The sequence below is a fragment of the Rhinopithecus bieti genome, unplaced genomic scaffold (genome assembly GCF_001698545.2).
Source record: "Rhinopithecus bieti isolate Rb0 unplaced genomic scaffold, ASM169854v2 scaffold_7673, whole genome shotgun sequence".
NCBI classification, from domain to species: domain Eukaryota; kingdom Metazoa; phylum Chordata; class Mammalia; order Primates; family Cercopithecidae; genus Rhinopithecus; species Rhinopithecus bieti.
The window spans coordinates 6518967-6545622 of NW_016806375.1; the positions used below are offsets into that span (position 1 = coordinate 6518967).

Here is a 26656-nt window from a genome sequence, read left to right on the forward strand (position 1 = left end):
GCAAACGAAAGGAAGTGATGGGGGCACTGCTGGTGGTGCATCGATGGAGAGAGTTTCATTAGTCACTGACTCAAAAGTGAGGGGGCAAAATGAACCGCATTGTGTGTGTGTGTGTGTGTGTGTCCAACGTCTTGTAGCAAGGTTACAGATCACGGTTTGTAGGGGAAGATCCATAGTGTTCCTGGGGGTGGCTAGAGGCGCCACAAGAGGGCGTTCTGAGTTTTATCTTCTCTACCTTGAAAATTTTCCATTTGTTCTCTGGCTACACTCCAAATCGAACGAAGATTTATGGTTTTTAGTTTACCTAACTGATTGAATACGCTTTTAAAATGAGTTCATGTGTGTTTACTAGTTTATCAGTCATGTGGATGCAATACGGCGGCCCCTGTCTCAAGGCACATTGGGAAGTGGGTTTAGGGTGTAGTGGAGACAAGAAACGCATGCCTAATGGTGTCCTGGTTCAACCGCTGCTCAACTGGGTGGCCTTGGACAAATTTCCCAAGAGCACGGCAGTGCTGAAGTTCCCACATCCAGCCTCACAGGGATGTTACGAAATAGACAAGATGGAAAGAAAAGCAATGCAAAGGTTTGGAACATGGTTCATAAGCCCTCTTACCTCCAGGGACAGCCTTCTTCTTGAACCCTCATCCTGTGCTCCAGCCGAGGCCCCCATGGGAGTTGGCAGGGGCAACTCTGGGGTGGGAAGGAGGCGAATCCAGCTGTGAAACCATGACCTCAAGAACAGTATTTCCAGGAATCCCCATCTTAGCATTTAAGGGATTCCTGGGAAAACTGGACCGTGAGGACAAGGTGGGAGTGCGTGACCTTCAGCACCAAGGCCTCTGTGTCCCTAAGGACCAGCTGTAGTTCTCTTCTGCATCCAGCCCCATCTGTAGCAGCCAGTGTGGGGTGCCACACATTGCCGGATGTGGCTCATTGCTCTGGGGGGAGTAGTGACTGGAACTTCAATTGCCCTGGAAAGTACCAGAAACCCTCTGGCCCCCCCGCCCCCAGGACTGCCCTCTGCTCTCTGCCTGGCTCATGTGTATTCCCCAGTCTCCTGCTAGAGGGGTGAATTTAAACCAACCATTCAGTTCCCAGGCTGGGTTTGGCAATTTCCTCTCTGATGACCTCCAGTAAGTCACTTAACCCCTGAGCCTTGGCCTTCTTTAATTATAAAATGCATGAGTCTAGGACCTACTGGAGAGGTGAGATGAATAAGATTAGGGGGAAGAGGGGAGGAGGAAGGAAGCCTGTAGTATTAATGACAAGTGTCCGGGTCTGTCTTTGCTAAAAGTGACCTGAGATGTAAACACAAGATGGGAGCAGGATTTAGAATGTTCTCCTCCTGCTCCCTGGTCCCAGGTTCCATAATCATGTGCAATGGGTAAACATATGGATTTGAAGGCAGATTAGGGTACAATCTCAGCTCAGCACAATCAATATGTGACCTTAGGTGAGCTGCTTAAGTGAGCCTCAGTTTTTCTAATCTGTAAAATGGGGCTATAACACTACCCACTTTCCAAACTTTTGGGGAGGTTAAATGAAACTGTGCTTGACTCCATGACTCTCCTCTGCTGCTCATTCATTGCATGTCTGAAGCCTCTGGGAGAAGTCAGACATTTGTGAGGTGCCTGGACTGGTTTCGGCAATGCCCCAGAGCCAAGGTTAGAAACAAAGAGTGAAGACCCTGACCTAAAGGCCAGAATTTTTATCTTCAGGGCTGGAAGGGTTTTTAGAAATTGTTTGATCCACAAATGATGAATGAGTTTCAGCTGTGAATCAATAATAGTGGCTTTCCAGGGCTCATTGTTGAGGATTCTGAAGCTGCATCTGAGCGCTTCAAGAATGGATGCCTGGTGGGGCATACAGGCTCATGTCTGTAATCCCAGCACTTTGGGAGGCCGAGGCAGGCAGATCACCTGAAGTCAGGAGTTTGAGACCAGCCTGACCAACATAGTGAAACCCCATCTCACTAAAAATACAAAAATTATCCAGGCATGGTGGCACACACCTGTAATCTCAGCTACTCGGGAGGCTGAGACACGAGAATTGCTTGACCCTGGGAGGAGGAGGTTGCAGTGAGCTGAGATCATGCCACTGCACTCCAGCCTGGGTGATAGAGTGAGACTGTGTCTCAAAAGAAAGAATGTATGCCTTTACTGATTAGCTGTGTCTGCCATGGGCTGAGAAAGAGAAAGCCGAGTCAGGTTGCTGGGGAAATGCTAACACCTCATGCTAAGATGGACACACTGGGATACACAGAGGAGTCAGGACAGGCCCAGACTCGTGAAACAGATCGTGGCACCAGGGGAACTTGTGTCGAGGAACTTCCCCAGCATCACAAGTGGCTGACAGTATGGAGTCTGGAAACACTCTGTCCTTCCTGGTATGGCCCCCACAACCCCCAGCACTTACCACTTCCAGGCTGATGGCTGCAGAACAACTTCTCTCTTCCTGAGCTACAGTGCTTCATCTCAGACTCCCAACTGACCAGAGATGCAGCACTGCACCTCAGGCTGGGAGACAGGGCGCTGCGCTGCTCCACTCTGGCGACCTGTGGCGGGCTCCAACCTGGCCAGGAGAAGGGGCATTACAGGGGACCTGGGCTCCACCCCTCCAGCTCTGGTCAGGAGGCTGTTGTAATTCCCCACAGCTGTGTTTCCTGTCTGTGGCCTGCCATTTGAGCACCCAGGACCAAACCTTGACCTTTTTTTCCTTTTCTTTTCTTTTCTGTTCTTTTCTGTTCTGTTCTTTTCTTTTTTTTCCTTTTCTTTTCTTGTCCCAAACAGCTTAATTTAGAAGGAGAACATTTAATGAGTATAATTAAGTGGTTTTTAATACATTCACAAAGAAGTTGTGCAAACAATGGCACAATAAATTTTAGCTTATTTCACCACCCAAAAAAGAAGCTCCTTATCCTTAGACAACCCCTAGTCCTGGACAGACCCGTTTCTGTCTCTATAGATCTGTCTATTCTGGATATTTCAATAAATGGAATTATTTAATATGTTGACCTACCTTTTGACGCCATGCCCCATGTTTATGCTTGGTGCATCCCAGCCAAACAACCTCATTCATGGTACTTAACATTTTATATCATCAAACAATCAATTGTCTTCAACCTATTTTTCTTCTGCCACTCCTCTCTTCCCAGCCATCTTCCCATAATGATTTTTCAAGATGCAAATATGGTCATATCTTTCTCAAGTTTAATATCCTACAAGGGCTCCCCATTGCCCTCAGGCTGAATTCTGGAGCCCTCCCCAAAGCCTGCAAGGGCCTGCCGTATCTGGCCCCAGTGACCTCTTCCTCTTGGGCTACAGTTCATAGATGTCCTTACATTCTCGCAGGGAGCCCTGTGCCTACCCACTTCGGGCTCCCCAGGACTGTGCTGCTCCCCCTCACTTTCCCTGCCCATCTCCTCCTCCTGTGCTAGGTCTCTAATCAAGTGTCCACTCTGGGAAATCCTCCTTGACTTTTTTGTTTTTTTGAGACAGTCTCCATCTGTCGCCCAGGCTGGAGTACAGTGACGCGATCTCAGCTCACTGCAACCTCTGCCTCCCCGGTTCAAGCGATTCTCATGCCTCAGCCTCCCAAGTAAATGGGACTGTAGGCGTGCACCACCATGTCTGGCTAATTTTTGTATTTTTAATAGAGACAGGATTTCACCATGCTGCCCAGGCTGGTCTAGAACTCTTGACCTCAGGTGATCCACCCACCTCGGTCTCCCAAAGTGCTGGGATTATAGGCATGAGCCACAGCCCAGCCCCTCCTTGACTTCTTTAGCCATCAGCACCCCCTGCTCTGTGTTCTCACCCACCCTGTTCCCTCTTTCTAACCCTTTACCATGCTGGTAATGTGGTTTTCACTTACAACCACCTCCACTTGTGGACCACATGGCTCACCTGCGAGGGGAAGGGACCTTGTCAACTGTGCTCACTACTGAAATCAGGGACAGGTGGTGTAGATGCCACCTAAGCCCAGGTTGAATGGCTGAATCATAATTCCCAATCTCATTATCTCTAGTATCAGTGTTATTTCTGTGTGTCTCACCTGGCTAGATCTCCACTTCCTGAGGACAGTGCCTGTGTCTTGTTAATTTGGGGGTCCCTGGCTCTCACCCATGGCTTGGTATATGATGATGGACCCAGGAAATGCCATTTGGTGGCTGATTGGATGACCATGTAGATAATTCATTTTGTTTTCTGGGCCTGGCTTGGGTGGGAACTTTCAGGTGAGTAGGCAAAGCCCCTTCTCACTCTTCCTGCCCTGCCAAGATCTCAGGGCACCCCAGAGGACCTTCTTGCATTGCTTAGTGGTCACTGTGGTGGCCTTGATGTTGGATGACATGCATTTTCAGGAATGTCTGAAGGGGGTAGGTAGCCTTTCTTCAGGACTGAGAGAGAACAGAAAAAATATATCTCCTTAAAAAAACAAAAACGGACCTGGGAGCAGTGACTCACGCCTGTGATCCTAGCACTTTGGTGTTTGCCTCCATCGCTTGAGCCTAGAGTTCAAGACTAGCCTGGGCAACATAGGGAGCCCTTGTCTCTTAAAAAAAACAAAAACAAAAACAAAAAAACCAAAAAGCAAAAATGATAGGTGCAGTGGCTCACGCCTATAATCCCAACACTTTGGGAGGCCAAGGCGGGCAGATTACCTGAGGTCGGAAGATCGAGACCAGCCTGGCCAACATGGTGAAACCCCGTCTCTACCAAAAATACAAAAATTAGCCAGGCTTGGTGGTGGGGGCCTGTAATCCCAGCTACTTGGGAGGGTGAGGCAGGAGAATTGTTTGAACCCGGGCAGGTGGAGGTTGCAGTGAGCCGAGATCTTGCCATTGCATTCCAGCCTGGGTGACAGAGTGAGACTCAAAAAAAAAAAAAAAAAAAAAAAAAAAAAAAGTCTGTCTCTTCCACCTCTAGCAGAAAGCTGAAGTCAGGCCTCACTCTGCGAAGAGTGGAAAGAGTGTTTCCCTTTGGTCTATCATGCCGGTTAGGTCAGCAGGTCAGTTCTGACAGCCTATGGAGAGGACAACCTCTGTCTAAGGTATTGCCAGCCAGAGACCTGCTTTCCTCTTCTGTGGAATTCTCTTGCAGGAACTCTTTTCAACTGCATTTGGTGGCTGGGCACTGTGACTGACGCCTGTAATCCCGAGCACTCTGGGAAGCTGAGGCCAGTGGATCGCTTGAGCCCAGGAGTTCAAGACCAGCCTGGGCAACACGATGAAATCCTGCTCTATCAAAAAATACAAAAAATTAGCCAGTCTCATAGCCTGGTCTCTACACGAATAAATAAATAGATTTTTAAAAATCCTGCATTTGGCTGGGGAGTGATTCTAACATTGGACTCCTTTGGGGGTCACAGACAGCTGGTCTACTCCACTCTCCATGGCTCCCACTGCCCCTGAGAGAGAAGAGCTTAGCATGTTCAGCAAGGAGATTTCAGTAAGAATCAGGCAGGGTTATCCTGAAAAAGAGATGATTTGCTGCCGAGAACTAAGCTGACAAGGTGTGTCCTCTGCCTTCACTTGGTGCGTGATTATTTCCAAAGCCCTTTCAGATAAACTACCTTTGGCTTCTCACGTGCAGCAGGTGGGTAAGTGATGTGGGGGGGTTTGTAGCCTCTGCTGGGAGACAGGACACAACAGAATGGAAAGCAAATTGTCAGGGAGAAACTGATCCATTCTGTTGTGGGCATTCTGTTATCAGAGTTTTCTATTTACAGTAGCTATTTCTATTTGTATTAAAAAGGACTCATCTTACATTTAAAAATATTATAATCGTTTGCAGACATAGAAGAAATAAAATAGGGGGCATCTGAATGACTGAGTTTGGGAAACAGTGTCTGATCCCATTTAATCATCAGAACGGCTGGTGCCGCTGGCAGGGGAATGCTATTGCTTCTACATGGAGGACCAGGAAGGGAAGGGGATTGTTCCAGGGTCACAGGGCCTGAGCTTGGACCAGGGGAGTTGAAGACCATTTCCACCAAGGCCATTTCCATTCCAAGATGTAGGCTAAGATTATTGCAGCAAAGATAGCATCTCCCCTGGGTTTAGAACCAGGAACTAGATGGGAGGTAGTCCCACGCTTCTGAAGGAGAAACTGATGCAGGGAGAAGGGCTGAGGCACAGACTCTGACCAGGGGAAGGTGTTTGCCTCCATTTCCTCTGTGGCCCTTGAATCTGCCCACCTCTGGCTCATTCTGTTCCTTTGTGTCTGGAATAATCATCATGATTATGAATGTAATAAGCATGGTCATTTGTGGAATTTTATAGTCCTGGATATTGAATGTTTTCATTACGCAAGTCCCTGTGCATCCACAAAGCTCCCTGGGAACGGATTTTTCCAAGGGTACAGAGCTGGGAACTGAACTGGGGTTCCTAACCCAGGGCCCCCATTTTAACCTCTACACTGAATGTCTCATGCCCTGACCAATTGGCCAGACCTTAGGTTTGGGGGCAGGGTCTAATCATTTCACCTCTCCATTCAGCACACTGCCTCTTCTATGGGCCAAGGGGAAGTGGGACTGAGAGACACGCCGTCCTTGACCCGGAGGACCTCAGTCAGATTGAGTAGAAGGAAAATGCCCCTCACAAGGTGAACAGGGGACAGCCTCAAGTGGGATGAGAGAGAGAGAGAGAGAGACAGAGAAAGAGAGAAAGAGAGAGAGAGCGTGCCCTAGAAAGGACAGCCAAGCACACTCAGAGGACAAAAAGGTTCCCACCCCTGGGGAAGCTGAGAAGGCTTCCCAGAGGAGGAGTCAGTGCAGCTGGGCTGAGAGGAGGGGCAGAGGGGCCGGGAGGGAGGGGCTTCTCCTGGCTCCAGCAGCTCTTCCCTGGAGTCTTGAACACTTAGCACTTGTCCCAACCCCTGCCTCCTTCACCTGAGGGCCTCACTGAGAAGAGGGGTCTCTGGCCACCCCTCCCCCATTCCACTTACCCCACCAAAGGCTCCCTCCTACTCTGGATCCCCAGTCAGGATGAGAGCCACCGCTTGGGGGTCCCAGGTTGCACTTCTTACCAGACCCTTCTCTCTGTGGCTGTTTCCCCTTCTGTGAAAAGCAATGTTGAGCCAGGTGGCCTCAGTTTTACCTGATGGCTCTGGGTGCTGGCTGCCGGCAGCGTTGGGGGCTGCTCCTGGGTGGATGGGCTGTTTCCGCCTCTGTGCTCCCCATGTCTTCAGGAAATGTCTCTGGGCTGTGGGGGACCTCTGTCTTCTGTCGGGAGGCTTGGGGAGGCATGGGTGAGCTGGGGAGGAGAAAATAAACAGTGGCTGTCTGGGTTTTCTCGCCAGGCCTGAGCCAGGAGGCCTCCCTGGGCTCCTTCCCTTATATGGCCAGGCTGCTCTGGGCTGGGAGCTTGCCGCAGAGCTCCCCCACCCTCTACCAGCACTCAGAGGGCTGGGGGTCATTGCTGGTCACCCAGGACTCTGCTGTTGCAGAGGCCAGAGCAGGGCTGAAGGTGGAGGGCAGGCCCCAGGACATGTGGCAGGAATTGCCTGGACAACCTGGGCAATTGGGGAGGATTTATGTTGAGATAAGGGATGGGAGAGAGGAACACCCAGAGAAAGAGGGGACCTACCCCATACTGACTTAACCCCCAACTCATGGTGTGATCCTAACCAAGCCCTTTCCCTCTCTGGGCTTCCCTCTCTGGGCCTCTCAAATAAGGGTGTGGAAAATAAGAATTAATTCTCACAGTCATTCTGTGAGGTGGCAGCTTGTATATCCTCATTTTGCAGAAGGGAAAACCAGCTTGGAGAGGCTAAGTAATTTGACCACAGCTTTCCAGCTGAAAGAGAGCAAGGCAGGATTTGAACTCCGGGCCGTCCGACATCAAGGTCTGTGTTCTGAATTGGCTGGTTGTCAAGGCTCCCGTTGCGGGTGACAGTCCCTTCCATGTGCCTTATGGAAAAGGGATTCTGTGAAGTTGCAATCCTGGAAGACCAGGGAGGCCCCAGTGCCCAGTGACCCAGCCTGAAGGAGGCTGTTCTGCGAAGGAAGGGGGACAGGGACTGTAAGTATTCACCCTGGTGTCCCCGGCACATCACACAGGGCATGGCACAGGCTCAGGGATCAGAAAGGGGTGTTGTGGAATCACCAAGAAAGGAAGTTTTGGCAGTCACACCCGTCCCCTCACCCTCAGCCACATTCTGAGGATGAAAGAAAACAAGGCATGAGAAAGCACCAAGATGCCACCTTTAAGACCAGCATTGCCTGTTCACAAGCTCTTTCTTCCCTCTGAAGCATTCCCCGTGTCTCATCCCCAGGCCAGTGTCTTCTGAGCTGACCACTCCCCGCTCAGCCCAGCTGCAGGACTGAAAGATGAGGTGAGTCTGCTCAAGGACGGGGCTCTGGTTGAAGCCTCAGCCTGGGCCCAAGTCCCAGCCAGCAGCAGTGGCCATGGGAGAGGCTGCCGGAGGGGAGGGTGAGGGGGGAAGAGGGGGTGCGTCTGGGAACTGTTCGGAAATGTGCCTCGCAAAAGCACTAACATCCTGTGCGCTGTTGAGCTAGCCCTGGAACCTCCCTCACCCCATCCATCATTGTGGCATCCTCTCGGACCCCAGCCCCCTTCCTGAGGCCCACGGGTGGGGTGAGGGAGCAAAGGACCGACTGTCAGTGTGTCCGAGAGACCACAGCTGGCAGTTCTGCAGGCCTGTTTAGTGTCGGAGCTGGACAGTCGGTGGGAGGAGGCGCCTGCAGCCCTCCTAATCCAATTTGTTTAAACCCAGTCTCTGTGGCTTATTTGCTAGTGAGGGAGGCCTGGGTGTGCGCTGTGCCGGGGTGCACGTTTGCACACATTTGTGGGGCATGCAGAGGTGAACAGGTGGACCATGTTATGTAAGACAGGCCTGCGACTTGTCCCACATCCCTGAGTGTCAGCTCCTTTCCTGGAACCCTGCCTCCTCCTCCCTTCTCCGCTGCTCACCTCCAAATCTTCCTGCACTTTTTCCATCCACATGAGAACTGGTGCCAGAATTCCCCTTTGCAACTGACCCTACGTGCAACTCTGAGTGAACGCTTTCACTTCCACAGGCCTCAGTTTCTCCACTTGTCTTATGGAGCTGGCACCTCGCCCTACCTGTTGCACCATGAGCATGAAATTTAAAAATTGGCAAGTGTGGGAATAATGTGATGAATGGTAAAAAATGCTCTGTGTTCTTGAGTTTCACCATGTGCCAAGGGCCACACCTGGGGACACCAGCCCAACCTCACAAACCTTCTCAAAGTCCTATGAGCTGGCTCTTTATCACTAGGCTCAGAGAGGTTGAGTGACTCATCCAAGATCACACAGCCCCAGGTCTTCCTGCTTTAGGAGCTCACTTTCTGGGGAAGATTACTATTATTTTCCCACATTTCTCTCAAGTCTGTTATTCACCAAATCAAGTTGAATAACAGAGGCTTTATGTCCAAATCACACAGGCTTTGCATTGCTATTTTGTAAGGAGAATGGGGTAGACCGGATTCTTGGCTCCTAGTTGGATTTCCCTTCTTGGGTTCCATTTCTTTTTACCTACAACCCAGACTCTGACAGCCCTGAATTGCCCACACTGCCACCAATCAGTGGGGAGCCTTCCTTTACCAAGGCGCATTCCGCTTCTCATCATCCTGAGGCCCGGTTTCTTGGTCATTCTGAGGTTGGGGTGGGGAGTTTATCCTGCGAGACCCAGGTTACTCCAGGAGCCGCCTGCAGGTGGGCTGGGGTGGGGAGTGGATGTGGGTGCCGGAGGGGTAGAGGTGGGGTGGGCTCACAGTTCTGTCTCTGAGCTGCCCACTGCTGGCCCTCCTCTGGTCCCAGGAGGCTGCCTCTCCAGAGTTCTTGCTTCTCCAACACCAGCGTGGCAGGGGTGGCTCCCAACAGTCAGTGCCCTTGCCTGAAAGCAACAAAGATCTCACCTGTCAGAAGGACACTAGGGTGCCCTTTGGGTACGGTCGTGGCCTCTGAGGGTCCTGACCAGGCTGCCAGGCTCTGAGGGATGGAGGATGGGCCTGGGCCACTTCTGGGTACTCTTGGGCTGAACCTACTGAGATCTTCTGGGGCTCAGAGATCCTGCTCCTTGGGCCCTGAGCAACCCTTATCCCTTCTTGGCCTGCCTGGCTTTGAAGGGAGAGTTTCTGAGAAACTCCAAGCTCTAAGAGCAGGAGGAGCCACCTTCCCTTCTCAGCACACCCAGGCCCCTTAACAAAAGAACTGTCCTGAAAGGAAATTTCCCAGAGGCTCCTCTGACCAATGCCCCCACCTCAGCCTCACACATAAGAAAGGAACAGGTAGGGTTTAATCAAAATCTGGGGTTAACATGATGTCCAAGACCAAAGGGACAGGCTTGTGGCTGTCTTTGATGCCTCCCATGTACACAAAGCTTTCAGCCTGCAAAACACTCCCATAACTCAAGGCACATTCACTGATGTCGCCAGAGGTAGGAATAATTCTTCCCCTTTCTGAAGTTCCAGGAGCCTGTGCGATTTGCCCAGGGTCAGCTGTGGGACAGCATGAGAGGCAGACTTGAACCCAGGCTCCTGATGCTCAATCCAGCTTTCTCTTGGGCGTGAGCAGTAGCTGGCTGGATGACCACAAGTCAAAGTTATCATCGCCATGGTCATCGCAGAAGCCCCTGTGCCCTTTCCTGCCTTGCTCATTTCCAAGAAACATGAGGGGCTGGGAATGGGCCACATCTGTGAGCCAGATGGCACCTTAGTGAGAAGGCTGAGGCCAGGGCTCCAGGCAAGCTCATGAACTCACACACCCAGCTCTTTCTGGAAGGACCTCTTTGCTCACAGTTCCCCTTCCTCAGCTCACTCACGCCTGTGCACTTGTTACAGCCCTTGCTCTCCTTGGGCTCCAGGGCCCTAGGGTTTCCACCACATGTCTGGAAAGAAAAGACACAGGCTTTGAGTCATGCAGACCTGCGTTTGAATCTCGTCTCTAGCACTTCCTAGCTGTGTGGTCTAAAGCCGGTGTCTTCACCTCTCTGAGCCTGTTTCCGACCTCACAGTCTTGTTTGTGAAGGTCAAATGAGGCAGATGTCAAGCGCGAGCATATTTCCAGGCACATCATAAGCCCATGATAAATGGCTGCCATTTCTATTATTAGCATGGGGCTAGGGCCGTAGCAAAGCCCAGTCATGGGAGGAAGAGCAGAAGCAGGGAGAGAGCAAAGGTCTGAAGAGGCATCTGGGGAAGCTGTGGGAGCCCCTGTGTGTCCCTTTCCACGTCCCCTTTGTCGCACATCTTCCCTGGGCCTCTGTTCCCAGAGTGCCCTCCCACCCCCTTGACACCCCAGCTGAGTTCACCAGCCTCACACGCTCCGCACTTCCTCCCCAGGGAGGGTTGCTCCGGGGAGTTTTGAGCAAGCCCTGGGAACGCAGTTTGAGGCTGAAACAAGAGCATTGCAGGGAAAAGGGAAGAGAGGGGAAAAAAAAGACCTGCCCAGCCTAGAATCCCAAGCCTTGCCTCGAGCGGCTCAGGCCCTGGGGACGGGTGGGGCACAGACACCAGGATCCCTGTGAGTCCCTGTCACTTGGCCCTTCGGTGAGGGCAGAAACTGGGAAAAGAGTGACAAAGGTAAGAGCCATCACCTGTCCGGCTGACTGTGCACTAGGCACGTTGGGACATGCTGTAACCATAATGACAGCTAACATGTCATTGGGTGCTTCTGATGCACCCCACACTTGCTAAGTGCTTTATTTTACACAGCTTTTCTCATCTGATCCTTAAAGTGACTTATGAGTTAAGTACCAATAATTTTCTTTTCTTTCTTTTCTTTTCTTTTTTTTAAGGCGACAGGGTCTTGCTCTCCAGGATCTTACTTTCCAGGGCAACACCTGTTGCCCAGGCTGGAGTGCAGTGGCATAGCCAGTTCACTGTAACCTTGAACTCCTGGCTCAAGCGATCCTCCCGCCTCAGCCTCCTGAGTAGCTGGGACCACAGTCACATGCCACCATGCCCGGCTAATTTTTTATTTTTTAATTTTTTGTAGAGATGGAGTCTTGCTATGTTGCCCAGGCTGGTCTCGAACTCCTGGCTTCAAGTGATCCTCCTGCCGTGCCCTCCTGAAGCACTGGGATTAGAGGCATGAGCCACTGTGCCTGGCTGAATTAGGTACCATTCTTTTAATTTTTTGTTTCTTTACTCAGAGATCCTTGTTTTAAAGAATTAGGTACCATTCTTATCCCTGCTTTACTGAGGCTCCAGGGGTCACAGCACTCCCTTCTGGTTACACAGTTAGTAAAGATTGGCTCCAGGCAGCCCTACATGCATTCTCACAGCTCCTTTGTAAGACCAACTACTCATCATATCATTTTTACAGAGTGATAACCAGAGTCAATATCTCTTGGCAATATTTCGGTGTATTGTACGTTGGTCTTTCTGGAGAGGAGTTTGTGAACAGAGAAAGCATTGTCAGTATAGGGAAGACCATCTGAGCCCTGGAAAACCATCCATCTCCAGAAGCAAGGGGGCTTCTCCTTTTGGTGGTGGTGGTGTTCTGCCTCTTTCCCATGGCATTCCTCCCCTCTGTGCTGTTTGTTAAAAGAAATTCACATCATGTTGAAGGCATTGGTTCTCGGCGGGGCGCAGTGGCTCTCGCCTGTAATCCCAGCACTTTGGGAGGTCAAGGCGGGTGGATCACCTGAGGTCAGAAGTTCGAGACCAGCCTGGGCAACATGGTGAAACCCTATCTCTACTAAACATACAAAAATTAGCTGGGCACAGTAGCACATACCTGTAATCCCAACTACTCGGGAGGCTGAGGCAGGAGAATTGCTTGAACCCCCCAGGAGGCGAAAGTTGCAGTAAGCAGAGATCACACCACTGCACTACAGCCTGGGTGATAGAATGAGACTCTGTCTCAAAAAAAAAAAAAAAAAAAAAAAAAAGGCATTGGTTCTCCCTCTGTCCTATAAGCTTTGCAAAGAGCATGGACCTCCAGGGTTCCAGGGGCTTGCTGGGACTAGGCAATGCTTTCTAGACAATACAGATGTTGGTTTCTTCTGGAATGTCTTGGGTGGGAAGAGCTGCAGGCTAGGTACCAGGTTTTCTGTAGATATGCTATGTGATTGTGGACAAGGGTATTCCCCTCTCTGAGCCTCAAGGGCCCGCATCTACATGATGTGGTGGGGATAGGACTGGACTCCAGAGTGTCCCAAGTCCTTCTAGGTCAGACACGGAGGGACGGTCTGACCCCACCCCATTCCCTGGTGTGAGTGTGGGTGTAAATGCAGGTGAATGGCCGGCATAGATCTCCATGGAGCGAGAGAGAAACTGATGCATCTGGGAATGAGGATGGCACTCCCTCAATGCCTCCCACTCCCTTGCCTCCATCCTACCCTTTATTGCTCAGTCCCAAAGTAGGCCCCAGTGATCTGGACCAGGTGGATTTTCTGCACCAGGACTTGAAGTCCTAGAACATCAGTGCTGGAAGCACCCTAGTCTTGTACCCATTGTTCAGATGAGGAAACTGAGGCATGGAGAGGAGAAGCAAGGAACTCCAAGTGATTCAGCCAGTCACAGGTTCAGCTGGGACTCCAGCAAATGTCCTGACCTCTTCTGCTCACTGGGGATCCTGATCGGCCAGATGTTAAACAAAGGGGCCTCGGGAGGAAGGTGGAGAGAAGAGAGCCTTTAAGTTCCTTTTGCTTTGAAGATGGAATAATCATGACTTCCTTCTCCAAATATCTTTTGGCCCTTCCTAGAACCAGATGGCGGATGTTTGGAATTTATGTTGTAAATAGTGTTTAAGAAGGGGTGGGAGTGCAGATGTGTTACTTTCTTCCACCACCAGAAAGGAGATCTGAGGGAGAGAAGTGGGGGAGGGAAGTTGACTATGAAAAGATTTTGGGAGAAGGAAGAAGTGAGGGGGAAGGAAGACAGAACAGCGATGCGAGATGGGAGGAGAGGGAGCGAAAAGGGAAGAGAGATGGATGGAGTGAGACTGAGAGCAAGACAGAGAGGAAGAGAAAGGGAAGGGAGAGAGCGATGGGAGAAGAAGGAGGAGGAAGGAAGATGGGGAGGGGGCTCTCAGGGTGCAGGCGCAGAGACGCCCCATCTCGAGTTCAGGAGCAAGCCCTTGAGTTTTCTAAAATAGCTCAGTCTTTCCCCCAGCAGGGTTGGCAGCAGGGACCAAGAGAGGCACGCTTGCCCTTTTATGGTAAGAAAAAGTCCAGATCCTCATAGCGGGAGCTGGGCTGGGGCCTGTAATTCTGGATGAAGTCCAGCCCCGGGGTCTGGGGTGGGACAGGGCTGAATCGGGGGGAAGACTTGGTGGGATTTCCTGGCCTGGATGGCCCTACCCTTGTGGAAGATAGGGCTGAGGTAGGTGTTGGCAGGGGCCTCCCAGGAAAGCACTGGGGTCCTGGTAGATCCTTAGTGTTATGGCAGAAAGTCTTCTAGAGACATCTGGTCCACCCTGTGTCTCTGTTTTTTTTTTTTTTTTTGAGATGGAGTCTTACTCTGTCCCCCAGGCTAGAGTGCAGTGGCACGATCTCAGCTCACTGCAACCTCAGCTTCCCAGGTTCAAGCAATTCTCTTGCCTCAGCCTCCTGAGTAATTGGGATTACAGGCGCCTGCCATCACGCCTGGCTAATTTTTGTATTTTTAGTACAGGCAGGGTTTCACCATGTTGGTCAGGCTGGTCTTGAACTCCTAACCTCAGGTGATCCACCAGCCTTGGCCTCCCAAAGGGCTGGGATTACAAGCATGAGCCACTGCGCCTGGCTGTCTCTGTTTTATAGAAGAAGAAACTGAGTCTCAGCCAGGGGAAGAGATCGTAGCTCCCTGTATGGGGGTTTAAGCCACCAAGCTAAATCGCTGCCGGGGTCCACACAAGGACAGCTTATGTGCCTGTTATTCTGGAGAGCAGTGTGGTCAGTGGCAAGAGTACTGTTAGGAGTCAGGAAACCCAAGGCCCATTCCCAGTTTGCTGTGTGACCTTGAGCCATCTGTGGACTCTCTCTGGTCTCAGCTTTCCTCACTGGGGTGATCTTAAGGGTTTTCTTAGCTTTTTGTCTCTCTGGGAATTTCACAGCTAAAAAGCAAAGCCTGGGCATAGAAGATGCTGCTATGAGGTGAAACGGAATCCCTGAGCTGCTATTTTCTTTCTGTGCCTCACTCACTTCCTGTGCCGAGCCAGGCAGGTAAAATCTGGGATGGACCGAGACCGATGGAGAGGAGTCCTTGCAGGAGACAGGAGGCAGATCATGGCTGGAATACCCCACTGCCCAGCTGGTTGGGTCTAGCCTCTTTTTTTTTTTTTTTTTTTTGAGACAGTCTTGCTCTGTCGCCCAGGCTGGAGTATAGTGGCGTGATCTTGGCTCACTGCAACCTCCACCTCCCAGGTTCAAGTGATTCTCCTGCCATAGCCTCCTGAGTAGCTGGGATTACAGGCACCCACCACCACACCTGGCTAATGTGTTGTATTTTTAGTAGAGACAGGGTTTCACCATGTTGGTCAGGCTGGTCTCAAACTCCTGACCTCATGATCTGCCTGCCTCAGCCTCCTAAAGTGCTGGTATTATAGGAGTGAGTCACCATGCCTGGCTGGGTCTAGCCTCTCATTGGACACACTGAGGCCAGAGGAAGCTGCATGCTCAAGGTCACGTTGAAGGTCATATGAAGAGTTAGGGCAGAGCCAGGAATAGAACCAAGGGTTTCCATTCCCAGCCTTGGGCTCTTTCCTCTGCAGGAGGCCAACAGCATTGGGGACCATCTCTGGCCATTCAAAGGGACCTCCTGGGCAGAGCAGCCAGAACTCAAGATAGGCTGCCATCCTCTATCCCTTGGAGATAGTTGCATCCTGCCTGGCACCGCCTCTCCTCTGTCCCCTGCCCTTGACTGTGAAGAGTGTACCATAGTCTCCATCTTCGGCTAGAAGGCAGAGAAGAAGCAAAGGATGTGGTCAGTCTGGCAGCATGATTTTGGGCATGTCTTTCCTTGTCACTGGGCCTCAGTTTCTGCATCTATAACATGAGGAGATAGGCCCTGATCCTCTTTAAGGTCCCTCAGCTCTAAAAGGACTATGATGCAATGAGTATGGGATTGAACACCAGGAATATTTATTAAGCATCTACCAGGGGCGCCAGAGTGAATGTGATGGATGTTGTATGACTCTGAGCTCTGCAGTCAGTGTGAGGTGGGGGCACATTGCCTGAGATTCCTGGAAGCCCCATTCCCAAGATCCTTCTGTCTCTATTCTAGAAACCCCTGGGCTGACTCTCTGAACCCAACTTGAACCCAGGTTCTGGCAGCTCTGGTCTTGAGTATCTAGGGAGGGCTGCTGGCCCGGGCGATGTAGTTGCCCACTGCTCCAGAACCCTCACAGGTGCTTGGCCATGCCCTTGACTTCTAGGTCCTCTCCATCGTCTCCCACGCTGCTGTCCACTTCCCCAAGCCCTGTCTGGTGGGCCACCCAATCTACTCCACACCCTCCGTCTCTCCATGCTTTTTCTGTGTCTCAGCCCAAGAGGATTCTTGCTTTCCTTTCCCAGCCTCCTATGACACCCCCTCTGACCACTGAGGGAAGAGAAAGGATGGAACAGAAGAGAAAGGGGGAAAAAAAGAAAGCATCGTGGTTCTAAATTTGAAGCTTTCCTGTGACCCTCCTGGAATTTCCACACAGACTCTCTGGAGCGTGTGAACAGGGCTCCCAGGGACCCTGGCCCCCTTTGTCTCATTCCTGCCGGGCGGAAGGCCATCAGCTGAATGTTCCCCGGGGACCTCCATCTCACAACCAGGCTCCAAGTCTCTTTGGTCAGGCCTGGTGTCCCCTGGGAAGGCAGGAGGCAGCAGTGGAAAGGAAGTGGGAGGTAGGAGGTAGGAGGTCCAAGAGGCCCTTGTGCAAAGTTAGGGCAGAACTGATGTCATGTCTGGCTGGGAATCTGACATCCAGGCTGCAGGAAGGCTCAGCTCATGATTTTCCCAAAGCGGCTAGAGCTGGCATGTGAGATCCGAGGCTGGTGGTAGGAAAGGCTATGATGCCCAACCTCTTCTGATGTTTGGCTTCTCTCTATGGTGTCTCTACTAAGCTTACATACCTCTGGTGATGAGGAGCTCACTACAGATGTTCCTTAACTTATGATGGGACTACTTCCTGATAAATCCATCATCAATGGAAAGTATTATAAGTTGAACGTGTTTTTTCTGTTTATTTTTTGAGACAGAGTTTTGCCCTGTTGCCCAGGCTGGGGTGCAGTGGTGCAGTCTCGGTTTACTGCAACCTCCGCTTCCCAGGTTCAAGGGATTTTCATGTCTCAGTCTCCTGAGTAGCTGGGATTACAGGCACGTGCCACCACACCTGGCCAATTTTTGTATTTTTTTTTTTAATAGAGATGGGTTTTTGCCACATTGGCCAGGCTGGTCTCGAACTCCTGAACTCCTCAACTCCTGATCTGCTCGCCTTGGCCTCCCAAAGTGCTAGGAGGACAGGTGTGAGCCACCGCACTTGACCCGAATGTATATTTTTGACTTGCGATATTTTCAGTATAGAATCGGTTTATCCGAAGTAACCTTATAACCCCATCACAACTGCATTATAAGTTGAGAAGGGTACCAAATGCATATAGATTTCATAGCATTTTAAAAGAGAAAATTGTAACTCAGGATATGTCTGTACTTCCTAATCCCCTCACCCTCTTTGGACAGACTATTAGAGGTGTCTTCCTAGTATTCTGCTGCCATTTGCCATGTCCTCTGGGGCTGCACAGAACAAGTCCCTGCTTCCCAGGAAGCTCTGGAGTGGTCTGAAGATGGTGACTGCAGCCCTCGGGCATCCTATCTCTCCTAGTCCCACCTGAGCTCTCCTTTCCCCATTGCCTGACATCTCAGAGTTGCCCATTATCCAAATTCCTAGGTCTCTGCCCTGCACTGGGGTTCTTGGCTGATGGTATTTTGGGGAGAGGGACAAATAGGCTAAAGAAAGTCACTCCCTCCCAGGGACAGATAGATACCAAGGATAACTTTCCCCAAGCTCTGAGCCTTTGGTTTCTGTTGCCGAAGCTACCGCACACTCTAGGCCTTTCCTGTTTCTCCAACCTCCAGCCTCTCTGAGCTTCAGACCAACTCTCGGTTCCAGCCAACCAGGCTTCCCTACTGTTCTCTGAAAATGCCTCTGTGGTCCTGCCTCCATACCTTTGTACACAGAGCTCTCCACCTGGAATGCCGTCGTCTTCTCTGTCTATCCAGGGCGTGCCCCCAGCTCCTTAGATGTTCCCTCTCTGAGAATCCAGGTGTCTACTGTCACACATGGAATGACCTCAACTGTCCCCTCTGTCCCAAACCAGGGAACATCACGGCCTGAGGCCCCAGAGGAGTAGGGCACTTACCCAGGTGTGCTGGCTGCAGAGCCAAGGCCTGGTGCTAGCTGGCCTCTTTCTCCTTCACCCCGCCTTGCTCAGCTCATCTGGGCAGATGCTGTCAGACTCATTGGGGTTGTTGAGTCACTTGCCTGGTGGCTGGCAGGCTCTGGGCAGGCTGAACGGGGGCCTCTGAGCCCAGCAGCCCAGCCAGGGGTAGTGTCATAGCCTCTGTGGATGCCATCCCCAGGCTAGCAGGCAGCCTCCCTCCAGACACTCTACCCCCATCCTGCCTCCCTGGAGGGAGAGGAGGAGTAGAGTATGTGGCAGCAGAGCAGTTTGGAGCTTTTTTTTTTTCTTTTTGAGACAGAGTCTTGTTCTGTCACCCAGGCTGGAGTGCAGTGGCGTGATCTCGGCTCACTGCAACCTCTGTCTCCTGGGTTCAAACAATTCTCCTGCCTCAGCCTCCAGAGTAGCTGGGACTACAGGCACGCGGCACCAGGCCCGGCTAATTTTTGTAATTTTAGTAGAGATGGGGTTTCACCTTGCTGGCCAGGCTGGTCTCGAACTCCTGACCTCATGATCTGCCAGCCTTGGCCTCCCAAAGTGCTGGGATTGCAGATGTGAGCCACCGCGCCCGGCCTTCAGCTTTCTTATCTCCCTTGAAGCACAGCTAAGGTCAGAGGAGGAGACTTTCAGGAGGGGGCTTAGGCTTGTGGCAGGCCGGGGGTTCTTGCATAGGAGCCATGGTGGGATGGCTTTCTCCAGTCTGGACCTAGCCAACTGCCCCTTCCTCAGAACTCAAGTGGGCTGTGCAGGGCATGGGGCAGCCCAAGACTGACGAGGCCCCCAAGGTTACTCAGCCCACCCTATGGGGTGCTTCTGGGTAGAAAGGACTGTTTTGCCAGGGTGTACATTTTTGAGCCTGAGCAGCGGTGGGGGGTCGAAGGGTCTCTTACTTCTCTTACTGCAATCATGCCTAATCTGGAAAGAGCCTTCGGACTTCCAATGGCCTCCTCCCCCAAATGCCAAAGGCCCTACTAGGCAGGTCAGAACCAGAGCTAATTCTGGTTCACAGACCCATTGCGGGTGGTCCGAGAGTGCAGCAGCTAAACACATGATTTTAGAATCAGTCAGAACTGAGTTTGAGTCCCAACTTGGCCTTGTACAGGCTGTGTGACTTTGGGCAAATGACTAAACCTTTCTGAGCCTTTGTGTGCCCAGAGGGATAATGGTATTTCTCTCAGAGGTCCAGGTACTTGAAAGGACTTGATAGATGGCAGGTGATATTTTTGAGGGAATAAGGGCAGTTTATCCCCCAAAGTCCAAAGAGTTGGTGCCCAGAAGAGCATCTCTTTGTACTGTGAAGAAGCTGTCTTTAGTAATCATATTTTAGCAGTTATTATTATAAAAATTTAATTTAAAAATTTGTAGTAGAGACAGACTCTCCCTATGTTGACCTTCAGGCTGGTCTCGAAATACTGGGCTCAAGGGATCCTTCCACCTTGGCCTCCCAGAATGCTCAGATTATAGGTGTGAGCCACCATGCCTGGTCTTAGCAGTTATTTTTTATTGACTACTTACTATGTGTCAGTCACTGTTCCAAGGGCTTCGTGAGTTTTAGCTCATTTAGTGAGTTAATCCAGACAACTCAATAGACCAATGAGACAGGTACTCTGAAATCATCTCTATGTGACAGATGAGGTCACTGAGGCATAGCATACCTATGTAAGTCGCCTGAAGTCCTACCGCTGCTGGGAGGCAGATGCAGGATTCAAACCCAGCAGCCTGGCTCACATCTGGCACCTCTAAGTGCCAGCCTATTATATCTGAGCCCCACCCAGCTCTGCTCCAGACCCGCCTGGTCCCCTCATCACCTGGGCACAGGGACTCACTCCACATTGGAAAGCCCCCAGGCTTTGGAGTCAACTTCAGTTTCTTCATCTGAACAAACGGGGGCCTGAGTGAGTGGACCTCTGTGGGCCATGAGAGTGGGTCATTCACATTGTGCATTAAGGCATGTTTCGAACTAGAGTAAAGGTTTCTGGTGGTGAAGTGTTGTTGCCAACAGCCTCTTTTGCAAGTGGGCAGGGGGCTGGCCAGGGCTCTCGCAATGTGCGGTGAAGCCCCATGGGACCTGTCTAGACAAGCTGTTAGCAGCCGGCAGCCACCTTGGGCTCTTTCCCCCAAATTCCTGCAACTCACCCTCCCAGGCGAACTTTGATTGGACCCCGGCCACTGCATACTGCTGGGCTGGGGAAGGACCACAAGGCAGTTCCCATCCCACCCCAGGGCCTTCGTAAATGTCCTGATGAGGGTGCTCTGCAACTTGTGCGTGGAGGGCAAACTTCTAGACACCTTTGTGCACAGGAGCATAGCAGCCTACAGAAGGCATACCTATGTTTTTATTTCCATGGCTTCCTTACATTTTTTATTACACAAATTTGATACATGCAAAATGAAGTGTGCAACCTATATGCTTCAAGGAATCTGATGACTTCAAGTGTGGTCAAGGAGATGGGGACGCTCAAACACTGCTGATGGGAGCATTACCTGGTTCAGCCACTTTGGAAAGCAATCTTGTGCTCTCCTGTAAAGTTGATAGGCCTGCACCCCAGGACCCAGAACCCCTTCTAGGTATAAGCTCTGGAGAAAGTCTGGCTTATGGGTACTAAGAGATGTGGACAAAAATGGTCATCACGACAATTTGAACCAGCCTTCATCCACCCCATGGTGCTGAGCTCCCAGGAGAGTTCAGTTGGGAAATTGCAGGAAAAGCCCAGCAGTGAGGACCTCAGAGAGCACTTCCCCGAAACCCTCAGGCTCACCCAGGAATCAGACACAGCCACTTGAGTCAGTGATGGTGTGTGGTGTGGAGCCCGGATCTTTCTATTCCTCAAGGATAGGTGTTGGCTGGGTGCAGTGGCCCACGCCTGTAATCCTAGCACTTTGGGAGGGTGAGGTTGGGGAAATTGCGTGAGCCCAGGAGTTTGAGGCCAGCCTGAATAAATGGCGAAACCCTGTCTCTATAAAAAATACAAAAAATTAGCCAGGTGTGGTGGCACACGTCTGTAATCCCAGCTACTTGGGAGGCTGAGGTGGAAGGATCGCTTGAGCCTGGAAGGCAGAGGTTGCAGTCAGCTGAGAAGCGTCACTGCACTCCCAGCCTGGTTTACAGAGCGAGACCTCATTTCAGAAAAGGAAAAAAAAAAAAGGATAGGTGTTGGGTGTCATTTTCCCCCAGAACTGGCCAGGCTGGGAAGGGGCTGATTTTGCCCAAAGGGCTGTGGTGTGGCTGGGAAGGACCAGTGATAAACTTTCTGTTGTGGGGAAGCAGCAGGGTTGAATGGAAGAGCAGTGGCCTCAGAGCTAGAAGGCTTGGGCTCCGGCTCCGGTAGAGCCTCCCTCCTGGCCTCCGTCTCCTCTGCGAGGTGGGATTCTTCGTTACCGCCCTCAGAGGTGTTGGGGTGGGCAGCCCAAGAGTGTGCATTCTACAGATGCATAGACTGGGTTCAAATCCCCTTGGCCACTTTTTAGTTGCGTGACATTGGGTGAGCTGCAGTGGCTTCCTTCTCTAGAAAGTGAGGGCGAGGGAACGATGCTGATTTCTGCCTCACAGGAATCCTGGGAGGATTAAATGGTAATGCAAGCTGTTCAGTACAGTGTCTGACTCCCAGAAGTCTCCCATACATATTCTGCCCCCTTCCATGAGGTCTGCTGGAGGGTCCCCAGGAAGTTTTGAGGTAGCTAAGAGGCAGGGCAGGAGGTGGGAGACTCCTGGGGGAGTTAGCACCCCCAGGGGCAGCTGGCACACACGACTTAACAACTCGTGAGCTGTGTGACCTCAGGTAAGCCACCTAACCTCTCTTTACCTCAGGTACCTCATCTGTGGAGTGGGGATAATAACTGCCCCTTCCTCACTGGCTCTTGTGAGGAGTAAATGAATTAGTTCATGTGAAGATCTTAGGTAATGCCTGGACCTCACAAGAACTCCACAAATAGTGTCATCTATTTCTCCTGATTTGTACCACCTTATGGAATCCCTGGCTGGGCAGAGAGGTAGGTTCTCTTCCAGCTCTGCCATCAGCTCGCTAAATAACCTAAAGCGGTGCTTTCTCTCTGTGGCTTCCATTGCCTCGGCTGTTTGTGAGAGTCCTAGGCTGCCCTACAGCCTGGCATTTCCCAACCTTCTATGTGCATGGGAATTCATGGGGAGCTCGTAATGTAGATTCCTAGGCCCTGCCCGGGGTGCTCTGTCAGCAGGTGAGTGCGCAGTGGTTCAGATACATTGCTCACGCAATACCCTAGAAAGGCAGGAAAGGAGGCCCCCCAGTCCTTCAGGCATCTCAAGCTGATCACCTTCCTGTGTCCCACAGCCTCTGACTTTCGATTCCTCCTGCCTCTTTCCAGAGCCTGTTCCAGAGCCCTTCAGCAACTCTGGGCATTCCCTGGCTGGGTTCCATTCCCACCTCTCCCTCAACATAGCTCAGGGTATCTTGCCCACAGGAGGTGTGGGCTCGGACTGCGATGTCACATCAGCCCCATTCATCCTGCTCTATGTGCCTACATCCTTCACTCCTCATGACGACCATGCAATCTCAGAACTGTACTCATTTTACAGAGGAGGAAGCTGAGGTTCACACAGCAAGCAACTTGCCCAGAGTCACTTGTCCACTAAGTAAACAAGCCATAGTTGGACCCAGGCAGTTGAATTCAGAGCCTCCTTCTGAACCATGTTGGCCTTGGGCCTTGTGTGACAAGAAGCAGGAAGGTGAGGGTGCCTGACAGAGGCCGGTGCTAGAGGACTGTGTTCTGTTCTGGGCTCTGGACGTAGCCAGAGCGTGTTCAGAGGAACCCGACTCCACGTGGTCTGTACATCTTCAAGTTCCAAACCTAAGCCTCTGCCTCTACCCAGCCCTGCCTCCCATCACAAGCCTCCTGCGTTTCTCTGAATCTCCTGGTCCCACCGCTTCATCCTCTGAAGCCCTCTGCTGTCTTCTCCATCCTTTTCCTACTTCCACGTCCTGCACTCCTGTGTGGTCGAATCCAGAGATCAGTCCTTTCCCCACCAGAGGCTGGTTGCAGTCAAGTTCATCTGGAGGGCTCGGGGCAACCCTCTGGCCAAGCCTTCAGTCACAGAACCTTCAGCTACTCTCCCTCACTCAGGCTCAAATTCCAAAAGCTCCCACAGGGCTTCATCTGCTTGGACTCCAAGCTTGTGGTCAAAGGGCAGACTCGGCTCAGGGATCTCCTGGGAGAACTTCCCAACACTGGCTGTCCCTCAGGCACAAACAACTCAGAAGCCACATCTGCAGAGGAATCATTTTGTCCAATGGCCTTACTATACAGATGGGGAAACTATGGCCCAGAGAGGGGAAGGGGCCAGCCCAAGACCACACAGCCAGGCACTGAGAGCAGAGCTGGGGCCGGAGCCTAAGTGCCCCCGTCTTCTCTCGCCAGCATCCCTTCCCACTGCTCCATGTGCAGTCAGCACCCAGCCTTCCCAGGATCTCTGCCTGCCTGCCAGAGCCTGAGCTTACATTGCTTCTTCCCCAGCTTTGTTTCTTGAAACCATTATTTGAAAACCGTTTTCCTTGCCGGGAGCCCCAAGCTCTCGGAATTGCAAAATCAAAGCCCCATAGAATGAGGAAGAAGCACTGCCTATGTAGAAGCCGGGGGACTGCCCCAGACTCGGGTGCCGTGGTGAAGCTCGGGCTGATAGGATGTTAACTCTGACTGCTCCCTCTGCCCCTTCTTCCCCCAATTGACTACAACAACAAGGAATCCAAGAAGCCAACAGGACCACAGAATTAGAGCCGATGAGCTGGATGGATGCTTAGAGATCATTGACTCCAGCCCCTGTGTAGATGGGGAAATTGAGACCCAGAGAATCTGTATCCAGAAAGGGACAGAGCCAGTTAGCAAGAGAGCAAGACCCCCAGATGCAGCATCCCGCTGGGGAAATGTCCCAGAGGCCCTCATCCACGGATCCCAGGTCTACTGCTGGTGCTTACCTTTCCTGGGATCTGGTCCAGGTGTGGCTCCTTGGGGCCTGGAGATGGGAACCAGCCTGTTTGGTGAGTGGTTGGGGTTGTCACTGCTTCTCAACTAATTAGACCCAGCCTCAGGTGCCCCTCGCTGCCACAGGGGCATTTTTAAGCAGCTGGCACTGAGCCCCCCTCCCTTTAGTCCCTTGCCTGCGGCTCCCTGGCCACAGAGGCCACTCTGCCTTTTACCTTATATGAGCTGAAGAGGCGAGCCCCGTGTTGGGGCGAGGCGGGTGCTGAGCCCTCCCAGGGGCCCCCATTGGCCCAGGCACCCCCCACGTGACTACCTCGCCTTGACCTGCCCCCGGTGCAGAATGTTGCTTTTACCCCTAAGGAAGGAGTGGTTGACAATTTTCATATTTCTTCTAAATTTGGAGATTTCAGACAATGCTGGGAGGCTTGGCTCCAGCCGCCAGAGGCCCATGTGGAAGTCATTAAGCCTGAGAAGGGGGGCAGGGGAGAGAGGGAGGTAGGGAAAGGAGGAGGAGGAGGAGGTGGAGGAGGAGGAGGAGGAGGAGGAAGGGGGTGGGGAACAGAGTTCTGAGGGTTGCCAGTTGTCAGCCTGGGAACAAGAGCAAACTCCCTGGGAGAAAGCTGTGTGAGAATTTCCTTCCTCTCACCCAGCCCCTGCATCCCGGGACTGCAGTGGGAGTCCTGAGACCTTCTGGGAACCTCCAGTGGGGGAGACACCAGTCCTGGCTCCCGGAATCTGGGTGATGGGAATGGGGGGAACAGGAGAACATGGGGAAGGAGAGCCCAGACCCTGAGAAGCTACCCCCATCATCATGCAGACGAGGCCTGGGCCTGACAGGGAAGATCCTGACCCAGCCACTTGGCAGGGTTGCCACAGGGCAGGGGCTTGAATCTAGAACGTCCTTCAGGGGGATCTCTTTCTCCTGTCATCGCAGTCCTGAGAAATGCCCATCTCTTGCCGGAGTCCCTCTTTCTCCTTTTGCTTGGCCGCCTTGGCCTCCTACAGATTCTTTAGCGTTTTTCACGCCTCAGGGCTTTTGCACTTGCATTGCTCGCCACCAAAAATGCCTTCTTGCCAGAGCTTCCCATGGACGCTCCTTCCCCTGTCTCCGACTCAGAAGTTCCCTCTGGAAGAGCCATTCCCTGGTCCCCTCAGTATTCTGTCACACCCTCTGCTTGCTTCCGTCTTAGGACTCGCCACTTGTGTGCCTATCTTACATGTCCACGGTTCTAGTTTCTTGCTGGCTAGCTCTTTCATGAGAGTGTGACTTCCCCTGGCAGGCTCTGGGTCCCCAGGCTTCCTACGGTATCTGTGAAGAAAGGTCAGAAAAGACAAATCAAGGGATCACGGGAACCAGGCCTCAGCTGCCAGCCTAGGAGTGTCGTGCTGAGGCCCATGGAGGAATCCTCCCAGGGGCCAGCAGGGCCTGCTCCCAGGGCTGCCACCCGGTCCTGCCTTCCACTGTGCAGAGCTTCCCTTCTGTGGCCAGGCCTGCTGGACCCCAGCGGTCTCTGTTCACAGCCTCGTTCACAGTTCCTCAGACCCCCAGCCTGGATGGGCCTGCCAACCCCTCTCTCCTCCTTCCAGGCCAGAGGCTGTGGTCTGCCTGTCACTGACCCCAGGACCCCCTCCAGTAGCACACAGGGCCTTGTGACATCCTGAGTGCGGCCAGTTGAGGGCCCGAGGGGGTGGGGTGCTGAATCAGACACTGTCCCTGACCTTAAGAGGCTCCCAGTCCAACAGGAGGATTAAAAATGCCATGTCCTTACCCCTCTACCCTCCCTCATTCCTTCTGAGGAAAGAATTCTGTTGGTGTTGAGAGGCTGGTGGGCTTCTTCCTGCCTTGGCCACTTCCTAGCTGTGAGGTCTGGACAGGTTATTAAACTGCCGCTCCCAGCCTCCCTTTCCCGCTGGTGCCTCCCTTTCCTCCTGGGTAAAATGGTGAGAATCACACCTGCCTTCAGCATTGCTGTGAGGGCTGGGCGAGGTGGCCCGTGCAGTCCTGGGGGAAGGTGAGCAGGACTCAAGTCAGACTTGGCTCAGCCCTGCCCCTCTTGTCTCCACGGTGGGGCTGGGAAAAGCCCTCCACGAACTAACTTCTGTGAAGATCACTGTCTCCTCTGTAGCACAGAGTGAATAACATGACTGAGACAATGGTTGTGAAGGTTTAGCCCCGAGCCTCTTCAGAGTGAGGGCTTGATCGATGTGCGCTATGACTCAGAGTTGCAGTGTAAGAACCGGACACAGAGGTTTCACCACTAATGTCATCCCCTTCTTTTCCAAACCAAGAAGATGAATTCCATTCATGTGCATGCCCTGGGGTGCAGGTCAGAGATGGTGCCTTC

The 26656-nt window shown here is 52.1% G+C and overlaps 1 protein-coding gene across 5 annotated transcripts; it reads right to left on the bottom strand.

The window, feature by feature from the left end:
• Positions 1-5764: 5764 nt before the first annotated feature.
• Positions 5765-24787, bottom strand: LOC108532060 (uncharacterized). Of its 5 annotated transcripts, XM_017875820.1 has the most exons (4): positions 9590-9752; positions 7706-7798; positions 7100-7255; positions 5765-6224 (listed from the first exon to the last, which is right to left on the bottom strand). In XM_017875820.1, exons 1-4 carry the CDS (start codon positions 9636-9638, stop codon positions 6061-6063), a joined length of 462 nt encoding a protein of 153 aa, XP_017731309.1. In that variant the 5' UTR covers positions 9639-9752; the 3' UTR covers positions 5765-6060. The 5 variants fall into 5 exon arrangements, 2 of the variants coding, with proteins under 2 accessions (XP_017731309.1, XP_017731308.1); XR_001886346.1 differs by lacking the exon at positions 9590-9752 and adding an exon at positions 24305-24787 and having other exon boundaries at positions 5765-7255; XR_001886344.1 differs by lacking the exons at positions 7706-7798; positions 9590-9752 and adding exons at positions 9760-9881; positions 24305-24787 and having other exon boundaries at positions 5765-7255.
• Between the last annotated feature and the right edge of the window lie 1869 nt (positions 24788-26656).

Excerpts from the sequence above, each read along its gene's own strand:
- LOC108532060 (XM_017875819.1), bottom strand. The coding sequence starts at position 8,066 with ATGCCCTGTGTGATGTGCCGGGGACACCAGGGTGAATACTTACAGTCC. Across the intron at positions 7,256-7,705 it reads TGCCACCTCACAGAATGACT|CTCACCCATGCCTCCCCAAG; the intron begins GTGAGAATTAAT and ends TCTCCTCCCCAG. Across the intron at positions 6,225-7,099 it reads CCAGCACCCAGAGCCATCAG|ACACAAAGGAACAGAATGAG; the intron begins GTAAAACTGAGG and ends TGATTATTCCAG.